Source organism: Podospora pseudocomata (genome assembly GCF_035222375.1).
Source record: "Podospora pseudocomata strain CBS 415.72m chromosome 1 map unlocalized CBS415.72m_1, whole genome shotgun sequence".
Classification (NCBI taxonomy): Eukaryota; Fungi; Ascomycota; class Sordariomycetes; order Sordariales; family Podosporaceae; genus Podospora; species Podospora pseudocomata.
Window position 1 is genome coordinate 4,702,420 of NW_026946363.1, and position 13,372 is coordinate 4,715,791.

A 13,372-nucleotide genomic window follows, 5' to 3' on the forward strand; every position below is an offset into this window, starting at 1 on the left:
GATAGTCAAGACACTGTGATACTTCGGAATCTGGCGCTCGTATTTCGGTGCGTCTACTGGTTTGTTGATGTTCGGGGTAGCAAGAACACAAGTATTCAAAGGTGGTTGCCCATGCACTGGGCAACCCGCGCCTCTATGCAGGTTTGAAGGGCATTGAGAGAAACTTTCTTGCCCACAGGGCTGACTATCTCGATGAAAAGGAGGGTCCGGCATATACTGAAGGTTTAACCGATGATCAAGAACTCCTCGAGTTGGTTGACGGCTTATCAGAGGTGGAAGACGTTGACCCGTCACTTGGCGCATTATATTGACATGCCGACTGCCGCGAAAGATGACATTTGTTCCTCCAACATGTCAAAGACACCGGCGACCTCAGGGCCTCAGGGCTTGGGACACAGATCCTGATACGACCTTTGGGGAGACTAGCAACGATGCGGTTATGCAAAGCACGAAAGCCAATGTGAATATCGTCGATACGGATATGGACACAGAGTCTGAAGATAGCGGCGCTATCACTGAGGGCCCCAATGCCAACAACGGTATGAGAAATGTCCTCAGTGCCCTAGCTATGTTAGTGCAATAGGCTATAGCTACCATGACTCACTTCGAGGTCACAATACTGCGACACGGGTCCCGTACAACGTCGATGTTGCGAGACTCGCGGATGGGCTGGCAGAGCATCTGTCAGCTATCTTGCAACATTTTGCGGACTTCGACGCCACCGGTAATGTCCTCCCAGACATATTCACGAGGCTTCGCGTTGCAGTGCGTGATGATCACGAGTTTCTGCAACGGTATGCCACCGCAGCCCAGACAGAGTTTCGGATTGAGGAGGAAGACTCGGACTCGGATGACAGTCTGTTTGTTACCCAGTGAGACTTTCTCCCGTTTGTTTTCCGGTACACAGTGCTTTCTCTTGTACCAAAAAAGGACAGTCATGCAATAGCGTGACATATTGTGTTGTGTCTCTGCCGCACGTCAACTTCGTTGTTTAAGAGTTTCATGATTGCTAACTTATATGACATAGGCATCAGATTCCGCAGTTCTGGTTCGTGGTTTGTCTTCAACATGGGAAAATTACCGTTTGAGAGAAGTTCGAGTTGGAAAGCATGTCGGCAGTTTGTATCATGAGGAGGATAAGGTACCTAGGTTAGCTTTGATATGCATGTGGGTCTCGTTGTTACTAAGGGAGGTTCCTAATCCAATTAAAAATTACACATTTGGCTGCTGAATCGTCTGATGCCTTGTGAGTGATCGGCGAATGTTGCAAACCTAACCCAGATCAACCCCCAGGAACAGGGCAACGACAAGACTATCATGACGCGTAACCACCATTTCGCCTATCCCCACTGTCGATCCAATAGACTGACCTGGCCGGAATAGATAGATGTAGGACTGCGGCAACCGATCTACGTGAAAAATCCACAAAGTCCTTATCAACAAAGCAGTCCATGAGCTTGGCGTCTCCCGCATGCGCATGCAATTCAACCTCCAGGCATCGAGGGTGGGAAGTCACTTTACAGCTGATAGTACCGAGTCTCGTAGCTGTACCATTCCGTTTCAACACTCCGTTATCGATCACCAATTCTCAAGGGTGGGATAGCTGTCACAGTGTGTGCCTTGGAGCAGTAATATTCGCCTCCTCCAACAACGCAGCTGATAGTGGAAGGACAACATCAAAATACCAACGATATGAAGAGATGTGTGGGTTTCCCGCTCGTCAGCCAGCCCTGCCAAGGAGTAGCATAGGGCGGTGAATCTTCTGGAAAGCCAGGCATCCATCAGCTTTGTAGGACTGTTTAAATTAGCAAGCTGAATACCATCGCTCGGAGCGGTCACGTCCGGTTTAAACCAGGCAGATTCGTGAACCCTCTCGTTCTAAAACTAGAGACCAGTCTACCAAGGCGTCATTATGCGAATCGATATTGACTATCAGAGGAAACCATCACGACGGTGGCTTACTCTTACTAATGATGCCGCGATTCTGGAAGGGCCGCAGACTAGATCAGTAACAAAACCGAGATCGCTTTCTAGCTGCCTGCTTGCCATGTGCTGATTGCTGCAGGGTTGACATGGCGTTTATACAAGCCCCTTCCAAGCCTTCACCATCCGAACCCCATCACGAGACATGATGGGTAATCCTCATACTGTCAACGAGGAGGGACGGAAGAGGAAGCAATGTAATGTTACATGTCTTCCCCAAGTCCGCGTATTCCGCTGAGCCGCTGTCTCTCGCTTCTGCTGCCCATAGATTGCTTAGACGGATAGTGGATGACTGAAAGTTCTGGTGGATGTATGATGGGGTACAGCCGGGTGAAGCTCCCCGGTGGTCGCAGCTGCGTCTGATTGAAGCGCTTGTGACACATGCTTGTCGTCGAGGATGGTGCTGAATGGGGATCACCACCACCTGCTATATCCATTGAAAAAACCAAGCATGTGTACATGCCATCGTTTCGGGCTTGACGCACAGAGACCGAGACATCCTCAAACAGCCCCAATTGGGAAGGGGTTTGTAAGGCTTACCACATACAGGATGCCCAGAAAGTTAAATTGTTGCTGTTGCAATATGTATTGACCGTTGGCGTCATTACACAACGGCCACATGTTGACGTTCCCTTGCCGAATTTTGATCCCTACCTCAAAGAGACAATGGCCCCTTTTACCTTCCTAGAGAGTCAGTTGTTCGTTGACACATTTCTTGGCTTGAGAGATCATGGTGGTCAACCGCTTTGAGTTGCATCAGTAGGTTTCCTGGTAAAGCAGCCGTCTCACCAGTCCATCGGATGGACTCCATCCACCACTAAACAACCATCTCAATAGTGCGAGCCACGCCCGTTGCTAACGGAGAGTATAGACCGCGGAGACAACACCCGAGAGAGAATCCAGAAAATAGATGCAACATGATGCAAGAGAGATATATGGCCCCAAGCGCAGGCCTTGAATGCCGCGTGCTCTCCGCAAAACATGTCGCCGGGCATCTCGGGCACGAACCGCAACGAAACTCAGCCCGGAAAGCGGCACCATCGTCGGCAAATAATGACACGAGTTGGAGTAGGTTACATTAACCTTTTGTCTCTGGGGAAGTGCTTCCTGCCAAGAGACGGTTTGCTTGTTAGCGAGGAGAGAATTCAATTTAGCCTGGGCCGTGTCGCTGTTCACCTTCCCGCCTTTTTAGCCTGTCCACAGCTTCCAATTTTGGCATCGACGCAGTTGCAATTACCTGCTAGGGGTGTGCAGCAGGCGGGCTCTGACCGATAAGACGAACTGACTGGGGCTGCATGGCAGACTGGCATTGCGAACCAAAAGAAAAACAAGTCGGGAAATAGGCCCACGACGACGACGGCTTGGCTCTGTCTTGGCTGCTTTCCATCCCACGCCCGCCATATTCTTTTGACGTTGGAGGGGGAGGTCCTCATCGTGGTCGGTCTCGTCCCAAGGGTTCGGTGCCCGCTCGGGAGGATCTGGTGATCGCAATGGTGGGCGGGCGTCGGCGGGCTGGCTGCTGGCTGCTGGCTGCTGGCTGGACCTGGTGAGCGGGATGTGGGAATAGAAGTTGGCTCCGATAATTTCTCCAGTAGGTACTCCGTACACACCAACATAAAGTTGCTCGTCTCGCTACGCTTAACCACCGAATACCCTTTTCTGCCGAAAGAGCACAACCCGCTCTTTTCTCTGCGCCCCTGCAAGAACCTTGATGGATCATATGGGGATGGCTATGGCGAGGAACTAAGTGAGGAACAACTGGCTGACAGTCAGTTCCTCACAGCTGAGGTCATCCATGTCGCTGTCGGGAAACTCGGGATGTCAGGGAAGGGGAAGTTGTGCATTGGATGGTCCGTGGACCGGACGAGGTGCTATTGCTGCATGTTCTCGAAATTGAAAGTGTGGGAACCGCTTTATTAGAACGTGCTCACCTGGACAGGAAACGGCTGCCTGACATTTTGCTGTTGAGGTTGCGCCCCCATCCAGTATCGGCAGGCACGTCTCCCGGCTATTCTGGCCGAGCACTACCCAGCATTAACTTAGCAAACCCCTCGCATGCTCGCACCATACACGGGCGCGGCAATCAATCTGATCAATCACAGCTCTGCGTTAGCTGCGCAGGTTTCGGTCTCGCAAGAAAAAAGACGGGGGGACAACACGGTCCTTTATTGCAAAGCCGCCCATTCACTCTCTTGTCATCTAAACCTGAAGCAACCAACTTAATATCGCCGTCCAACCGTTTTCGTCTGCCAAACACCTCACCCGAGTCCGATCACAACTTCCTGTGCCCATCGGAGCCAGGTTGCATTTTATTCCACGATACAGAGTCGATGCCAAGTCCACCAACCAGTCGCTAGTAGTAGTCCCCCATCTCCCCGCCGTCATACCTCCTCGCCTGTCCCACCTCACCAACCCACACACATCACAATTTGCCCAGCAACATCCCAGCGAGAGGGGCTCTTTCTATCTGCGACTTCTTTGTCCAGTTTTTCTCTGCTTGGCTATGCTCTTGGGGCTTACTACATACTTACAGATTCCGTTGTCCCCCAACCCCTCAGCCCCCTTTTCTTACTCGCTGCCTCTCTGGCCCCCTTTTCTCCACATTCAATACAGTCTCGATACAGTTTCCACTCTCCTCCATATACACCAGGCCCTTCCCGCGATAGCTACGTACCTCCCGGTCTTCATCTGCCAAATTTGGGTCAAATCCATCGGATTGATTGCATGGCAATCTAGATGAATTGACGTCAATTCCGCTAGTTCACCTCAGCGGCCAGCCCCGACATCCACTGGTCCTCTGTCACTTCTGTGCTGGGACGACTTGAAAGCAGGTGGCAGAGGTGCAGAGTTGCAGAGCACCAGACTTGACACTGGGGCTGCTCCAGTGGTGGTACGCTGCGCACCTGGTTTTGGCCGCCGCTCCTGACGGCGGGTACTACACTGTCAACACAACTGCCGCGCCTGTCTGGGGGGGTGTCTGGTACTGTCTGTTGTGTGCATCCAGAACAGCGGGAGCCGTCCGTGGAGAACGTGGAGAACAAGAAGGCCCTTTCTCCCGTGGCGTTGTACCTTGTGCGACTCTACACTGCCTTTCTCCCCCTCGTCCGTGTTCTCAAGGCGCTCCTGATCCCCTAAAAGGCCGAGACACGACCCTCTACCTTTCCTCTCTGGGATCCCGCTAGTCTGGTCTGGTTCCACGATGCAGTGATGCAGCCTATGCACCCCGCGAGCCAGCCACGTTGCGCCTGCTCCCATGTCGGATTTTCAACATCGAGCAATGCACCATGACGGACTCTACTCGACGGCAGCTATACACGCTGGCCATCACCATCACCAACATCACCATGCCATGCATCCTCCACAAACACAGCCGCCGATGATGGATCACTGCGTGACGACTTGCCCGTAAGTGACCGTCTCCCTTGCTCGCCGTTCGTCCTCGACGCCCTAACAGAACTAACTTGCATCCACCGTCTAGGTATGAGGAAAAGATAATACATAATGGCGCAGTGGCACGTATGGTGCTCATGTTCATTCGGGAACTCGTCGAGCATTCCTCTCATCAACCACGGCAGAGTTATGCATGCCCCATGACGAGGTGCCACAGACCCTTCCCCGGGCCGCTCCAACTCATTCAACACCTCCTATCCTGCTCGGAGGTTTCGACCGGCGAGTTCACCTGCGACAAGTGTAACCATTGGCACACATTTCCCACCAGCGATAAGGAATGGGAACAATGGGCGGCCGTGAAGACACAGCAAGCTTCTGGGAATGAGCAAGGGCAGGTGCGGAGGAAGCGGAGTCTTGGTTCGAAAATCAAGGGTTTTGCTACTCTGACCAAAAGAGATCCGCGCAAACAAAATCCCGCCCCGGATATCCATTTCAAGACCGAGTACTCGATGGACAGTCGGCCGAGTACCGCGGCGTCCTCAACCCCAAGCACCACATTTACAAGCCGATGTTCTGAGCATCATCTGCATTACCAAACCCATGGCCACGGAAATCCCACGGCCTTTTCCACTCACCATAAGCCACCTTTGCTACCTGCGGGTGTACCAGCAATCGATGGCAATGGTTTGTTTTGGCCAGGGTTTAGTGCTGACCAACTTGGGAACATGCCTTCTAGTGTTCCATCTGTCACACCTTCATCTACACTGGACACCGGTTCTTCGAAGGCGATCTCCCAAAACACTTCTCAGACCACGCTGTTTACACCTAGCTTGAACGGATTCTCACCTCCTGTGGCGTCTGTCCAGGTCCCAACAACTATGGAACAGCAACAGCAGTATATGTTTGGCACACACGCATCGTTTAATGGAATACCATCTCCAGTATCCGCCCAGCCACCACCCTCCGCAATGGTGTTGGATGAACCCATAAACATGAACGGGGCAGACCTAACACCAACCGAACTTCGCTCGCCGGTATCAAATGAAAGCCTGAACCACGGCTGGTGGGGAACCAAGCTTGGAATCGAAACAGCCCGAGCAGTGCCTACTACCACAGGATCGGGTACCTGCTTCCAGATGCAGTCTCCGATTGGTGCCATTGATGGGATGATGACTAGAGACGTCACAAGCGGTCTTACAACGCCCACCTCGCCTTGTCGACACGCATCACCGTTCTTCCCGATCCCGCAATCCTCCGCCCATCCGATGTCACGAACTCTCAGCCACGAATCGATGCAAGCAGGCATGACGCCGGTTTACAACTCACCTGGGACAAACGCCAGCCATGTGGATTCCCTGTCACCGCAGGCAGACCACGATCCTCACTCTCTGTCGCTCCGAACACCCTTTGAGCCGGCACCGGAGGATCTAGTCTGTGATGAGTGTCAATGGAAGCCCCGAGGCGTGAGGGAGAATTTGAAGGGGTATTTACGGAAGCATAAAAACACACACAAAGGGTTGAGGTTGTCGTGTGATGTGGTGGGTTGCACGAAGACGTTTAGTCGGTTGGATAATCTCAAGAAACATAAGAAGGATAAGCATGGGATCGAAGACTTGGCTACGGGGGCGACTTGTGCGCAACCACCTCCAAAGCAGGTGGTGGAGGAGTTTCATGGGCAACATCATCATGTGGAGGATGAGGCGGAGCATAAGCGGCCGGGAACGGTGGACTCGGAGGTACGGGATATGTCGGGAGATTATTCGATGCTTTGGCCGGCATTGCACTTTTGAGGGTGTGACAAATGGACGAGAGAGATATTGCACATTCTGAATTGGACACCCGCCATACACGCTCATCAGCGTTTTCTTTTCTTTGAATATGTTTTGTTGAGTTGGGCTGGAAAATAATGGCCTTGCCCTCCGGCGGGGTTTGGCAGGAATGGGAATGGGAACGGACAGCAAAACGCATTTTCTTTTTCACTTTACATACATGTACTCTTGCAGATACCCAACAGTCTTTGATGGATTTGGGGTGAGATCCCGACCGCAAAGTACTACTTACCTTACTGTTCTATTTTCTTTGATCTATGGCGTCAGCCTAGTTGTCATCGTTTGGTGGCGGATTGTCTCATCTCAGCTCTATGTGTTGGTTGTCTGTTTGATACCTACAAGCGGAACAAGTAAGCGGCTTTGGATTTATCAAAATATAATAGGATATATGTTCTCTGAAAGGCATAAATCTCTGCTTGTTCATCCTGATTTAACTTTGATGACGTTTATGATAGGCCACTGGCCCCTAGCATAACCGCCACGCTGAGAACAGATGTCTCTTGATTGAGGCTCAAAAGATTTCACCTCCCAGCACTGCTCCCTTGGGATTGGTGGTTTATGAAGATGTATGCTTGGAGATCGTTCAAGTTTGATCCAGCCAAAGCAAATCGACAATGAAGACCAAGGTGCAGTAGTCCGGTCGGCTACTAGCTCCGGAAGGTATAGGGGTAGCTGGGGAAGCTTTTGATATTATCTACCCTTTTATTCATGTTGCCGTCACACTTGAGGTCACCTTTCTGCATCCGCTTGGGATTGGCTGCAAAGGACTTGAGGCCAAGGTTGTGGCAAGTGCCCTTGGGTATTAGGATTCCGTTATCAAATTAAATGAAAATTAAGTTTTGCTCATGATGGTTCCTAAAGTATAACGGCTTGTTCTAGAGTAATCGTTTGTTTGGATTAACTAAAGAATAATTCAAAATAATTAGCTGTGGCCAACGACTTAAAGGTACGGGGATGGGGGTGACTAATGATATTATTAGTTGTTACGAAATATTGAATGACAAACGAAAAGGCGATATTGAATAGATAATTCGATCTTTGACTGTGACTTGGTGAAATTTCCAGCCATTCTTCTACTACAATTCAAGTTGACTATCTTGACCTTGGCCGAATCAAATTGACAATAATCTTCCAAAGCCCCCAAATCCCCAGGCCCAATCGTCCTCACTACTGGATTGCTTAAATCGTTGGTTGCTACTTATCGAGTCAGCATCTTGCAAACCGGAACCAATACAAAGATACATACAAAAGAAAAGCAAATAGCAAAACAAAGAAAGGCCGGTCTTACGGTGTGACGAAAAGACTATCGTGATCGGAGTCCCCCGCATCTTCTCCACTGCTCATCAAGTTATCCTGGACTTGGCCGGGACCTTCATGGCGGGGCCACTCTTCCAAGACAACACAGCAATCCCGAAAGGTCGCAACCACATCGGTGACCGACCTGAGAAGCTGCTCACCGGCTTCTTCAAACTCCCTCACCAGTCGCAACATCATCGGCAAGTTGACCGCTAACCCGTCGGCGAAGGCAAGGATGCCCGCGCCAGGCACAAGCCGATTACGGGTGGCTTTGGGGGTGGCCGGCTCAACCTCCCAGCCTGGACCGGGGTCGGGACCGGAGGCAGGGTCACCGGGAGAAGAAGCTGCATCCACGTGGCTCAAATCGGCGCCGAGGCCGGGCCGGAAACCAAGGATTCTGAACTGGGAGCTCCGCTAGCCGAGCTGGTCGGATCATCAGCTGAATGGGGAATCTGGTGACAAGTCCAGTCATGTGTTACTTAGCTTCCCCTGAGTGATTGGAAACCTGATGTAAATACATACCTCTACCGAGATCGCTCTCCTCCTCAGACCCAGATGTCCAGTCCGAGTCACTATACCCGACGGTCATATCTCCGGTGGCTTTCAACTCCTTCAAAAAGTCCTGCCATCTCTCTTTGCAGTCCGCAAGACGATAGTTGGCGCCGAGTAATGATCCAACCCTGCCAAACTTGAGGGTGTCGTCAATGATCCTCAACATATACACCTGTGTGGGCTTCGCATTCAGCAGAAACTGGGGGCATTCGTTGCTGGCCAAGTAAAGCTTCCGATTGGTGAGAAATTTATCAAAAATCGAGCTAAACCTGGCGTATAAGCGCGAGTACCCCAACGTTGCTACCACAATCTTGGAATGCCTTCTGCTCCCAAGTAACTCAATGAACCAATGATGTGCTTTGAATAACAGAGTCAGGTTATTCAAAATAAACTCATTGGCCTGGTAAATTTGGGGGAAGAGAGACGGATACTCAAAAAACTGACGAAGGTCATGATCATCTGCTTTCACAAACACTAGACGACCGCGACTGAACCCCGGGCAAACGGAAGAAAGGTCCAGCCAAATTGTGCTTGGATCGGCGAGAGGCATCTTTCGAGTCGGGAAACTGGCGATCGACAGGAAAGGGGAAATACGGGGTCTGGAAAGTACCTAGTCAGCCAAATACCAAAGCAATCAGGCTAGTCGAGGTTAAAACTGTGTATACATCCATATGCACGCTGGCAGGTGCCCAGGTGATCAGGAGAATACACACTGCGAATCGATTTGGTGGCGGGCTTTGGAGTCGTGAAACTGAGAAATAAATAAGAACAGGACAATGCCCTATTCACATACTATCATCAGCTATTATCAATTTCCCACCACTTATTGAATACACTGTTGTGGTCTTTTCCAGCAAACCCCACGGATTGCCGAAATCATTTATAGACTCCCGTCCTAAAGGTGGCATGACACTGTACGACTGGCGTCATGGTACATGTATCTAGGTAGGTAGGTAGTGGGGATTTGGAGCCGGGAGTGTATATGCGGTTGTGGAGAAACATGATACATCACGACGGGCAGGAACGATTAATGCACTAAAGACGCAGAACCGTTCTCATTCGCCTCAAGATTCCGAACCCAACAGAGTCACCATGGCGGTTGAAGTACCGCGTGAGAGTTCAAAACTTCAATCTCTTGCCTGCCCAGATACACATTGCCGCCTCCTTATCAAGACCGCAGGAACAACCTTCTGAACCAACTGGGTTTGGTCTTCCGTTTGGCTGACTCCTGCCACAAAATGATTTCCGGCCTTCTCTCCCAGAGGACAACCAGTTCGGCCGGCCCATCGGAATAGGCCTCCCGCATCTTAAGATATTTTAGGGCGCGCTCCCCCATCTCGAGATGGTCGGCCTGTGGCAAGTTGATAGTTAGACGATAAACACAGGGGTCCATACCTATGGTAAGGTACCTAGGTGAAAGGATACTGGAGGGTGGTTTACCTCAGTGAGTGGTATTTTTGTGTAGATAAGATATTCGTCACGCCCGGCGGCCTAGGTGGAGCAGGACAGTATATGTGTAACCAAAGATGCTCAACCCTGGACGTGTAAAGTGTGTTTACCTCGATTTAGAAAGACTCTTTCCCACAGATATCTTCTAGACGCTCAGCGATCTCTCCCCTTCCAACTTTGTGTATATGTAGACTTCGTGCCATTCCTCTGGAGCTGCCATCTTGCTTAGAGGCAGAAAACGGAACCTGGTAATGTTGGTGGTCAGCAGCAACTTCGGTATCTGGTATGGGTGAAGGTGAGGCAGAGATGCTTGAGGCCAGAATAGCCTCAAATACATGACGGCTTAACCTACCTCCTTCACGTTTGATTGCCCAAACCTGAAACACGCTTTGGAGATATGTGACTGAGCGTTCTGTGATGGTACTAAGACAATCTGGGGGTTGCAATAAGATATTTGTCTCGCAAAGGTAGGTGAAACCTGGAAGGGTAACAGTAATGGGTCATATAGGGGAGAATTCTATTTATTTTAGGATGACGTGAACACCTATGGGAAGCGGTGTGTTGGAACGAAACTTTAAAAATAAACAGGTTGACTCTTCGCAATGTTCTATCTGCGTGAATGCTGGTCTGGGTCACGGGGGCGGGATTGATCGGTTTGCCTCTCGCTCAGACTCGGCCAACAAATGACCTCACGAGTCACGTAGGTACTTTGTCTCTTCCTTGATATCTACCTAGGTACGAATCGATGAAACGAGAATACACGGCTCATGTGTCAGCAGGCTGGCCATCCAAAACAGTACCACTAATAGTATCGGTCATCATCACGAGTGACCTAGAGACATGTCAGGTCTGTGACAAAAGGGACACGCGACGACACTGTTGGTTTGACCGTTTGAGTGGGTGTGAGTTTTGGCGTGTCATTAATTCCCAACACCGGGTAACATTAAGTAAGTAGGCAGTTCGTGAAGCACGCATCCCACTCTAGAATCTGGTCTCCGTTCCGAATTTGAAGTTGGTTTGTTTACTTTTGGTGGAGCCACCCCTAAGCCCCTGAGTCTTAGCTCCCTCTAAGCCAAATGTCTAGCAGTACTATCAAGAATTCTAAACGCTTTGCCCAAGGGCGCTTCAGAGCTTGAATTCCTTGAGGAGTTCAACCTCTGGGCTACACCAGTCCTCATATCTGTCCCAATCACTCAACTAAATCAGAATCGCCCCCAAGTAGGGCACTTGACTTTTCTTCCTTGTCTGTCCCCTCGCCGATTATCTTAGTCGGGGATAAAAGGAGGTTTTGTAAGAATTTGTACACCGCTGCTCTCCAGGCGGTAGGTTTGTTCGTGTCGGCAGCAGGTGGATCCGGTGGCACTATTACAGTTACAGTGCGTCTCCAACCTAGCCTTCTGGATCCGATGAGTGTGTCGTTGAACCCACACTTTTTGCAGACCTGTTCGTAGAGCTGATCGAGTTCGTCCTACCAAGCAGCTTTAGTGATTTTTCAAGAATACAGGTACCACTAGATTGACAAAAAAGGAAAAGGCACGTACTTCGCTTACTTCCCGGTCGGACCAAATAACCCAACGATTGCGACCTTTCATTTAGGGAAACGGGTAGTACTAGCAAGAGCGCAGTGATGAGGTTTGGGAGCTTTGTTAACCGTCAATCTGTATAGATTCTTCCACAGCAAAGTGTAAAGTGCAACTAAAAGTTGGCCAGTGTCTCCACACGGGGTCTGGAGGTAGACTAGGTGGATGGTCTTGTAGACCATGGGCGGTTCCCTCGGTTTCAGGAAAGGGAATAGAGTCTTTGAATGAGAACCACCCATTAGCAGGACAGCCAGGTAGGGTAATCTGGAAAGTGCAAAGATTGCACGCCTTGTCGTTTTGAGGTTCAGGAACGGCCGTAATCAAGTCAGGGAAAGAGTACCTTCACATACAACAAGAATGAAATTTTGTCGAACAAAACAAAATGCTAAAGAATGTCCACGACAAACAGTCCTGGTGGATATCATCATTGGAAGTGGCACGCAGATATACGGTGTGACATCTACGTGTCGAGAAGCCGAAACGAAACATTGTGTTAGCTGCGGGGCTGAAAGGGAGCAGGTGACGCAGGTGGTCCATATGATGGGAATGGATGAAAGAAACTGCGCAGTGTTCAAACTGTTGGTTCCTAAATGAAAGCATAAGTTGCCGCAAATTGGGTGGTATATGGTTCAAGAGGGCACATGACAGCTCAAGCATCATGTGTTCTTGGTGACTAGTTGAAGCCATAGTTTGAAAGGCATGATGTGTGAAGCATGTAGAATGCAGTTTATTGCACCCTAGTTCAGAATTCTCTCATGACATAAGTCCCGCTCAAATAGAGCATTCGCAGGTCCAGGTCGAGAATTATATTAGTAGGTAGGTAGGTAACTTGGAAATAAGACGTAGGTCGAGCCCCCTTTTGTAGGCATATGGCTTGGTCGCCAATGGTCATCGGACTGCTTCTTTATTTGGATGGAAGGCCCAACTGAACAAGAATTCACTTGTTAGTAGCATGGGTCTTTGTTGTGGTCTTTGTTTACTTAGGTGGAGACCCCCTTATATTTGGGTGGAGTCCCCCTGAAACCCTTAAATCCAGTTCTCCCAGTTTGCTACTCGAGGCTCTTGACATGCACCTATCTTTAGCCATCTAATTATTAGGAAATTTCTTGATTCATATGCAATTTTATTGCTGTTACAAGGTATCCCAGTTGTCATGACATTTGTAGAACTGGATTAATATGCTAAGCAGGTGCGTGGAACTGCCCTCAATGGTTGACATGAATGACATCGCTTTGCATTTAAATGAGTTTCAATGAGCCGCGGCGAAGTTTCTGCTTCCCGTCACTGAACTTG

General features: G+C 50.0%; 2 protein-coding genes across 2 annotated transcripts; one reads left to right on the top strand and one right to left on the bottom strand.

Annotated features, from left to right (window-relative positions):
• The first annotated feature begins 3,444 nt into the window (after nt 1–3,444).
• QC762_116500 (uncharacterized protein) lies at nt 3,445–7,625 on the top strand. Its single transcript, XM_062886066.1, has 2 exons — nt 3,445–5,388; nt 5,462–7,625. Exons 1-2 carry the CDS (start codon nt 5,237–5,239, stop codon nt 7,161–7,163), a joined length of 1,854 nt encoding a protein of 617 aa, XP_062749104.1. The 5' UTR covers nt 3,445–5,236; the 3' UTR covers nt 7,164–7,625.
• Nucleotides 7,626–8,505: 880 nt separating this feature from the next.
• Nucleotides 8,506–9,600, bottom strand: QC762_116505 (uncharacterized protein; the record flags this gene model as incomplete). The annotated part of the gene is made up of 3 exons (XM_062886067.1): nt 8,506–8,546; nt 8,660–8,842; nt 9,021–9,600. 3 exons carry the CDS (start codon nt 9,598–9,600, stop codon nt 8,506–8,508), a joined length of 804 nt encoding a protein of 267 aa, XP_062749105.1.
• Nucleotides 9,601–13,372: the final 3,772 nt, after the last annotated feature.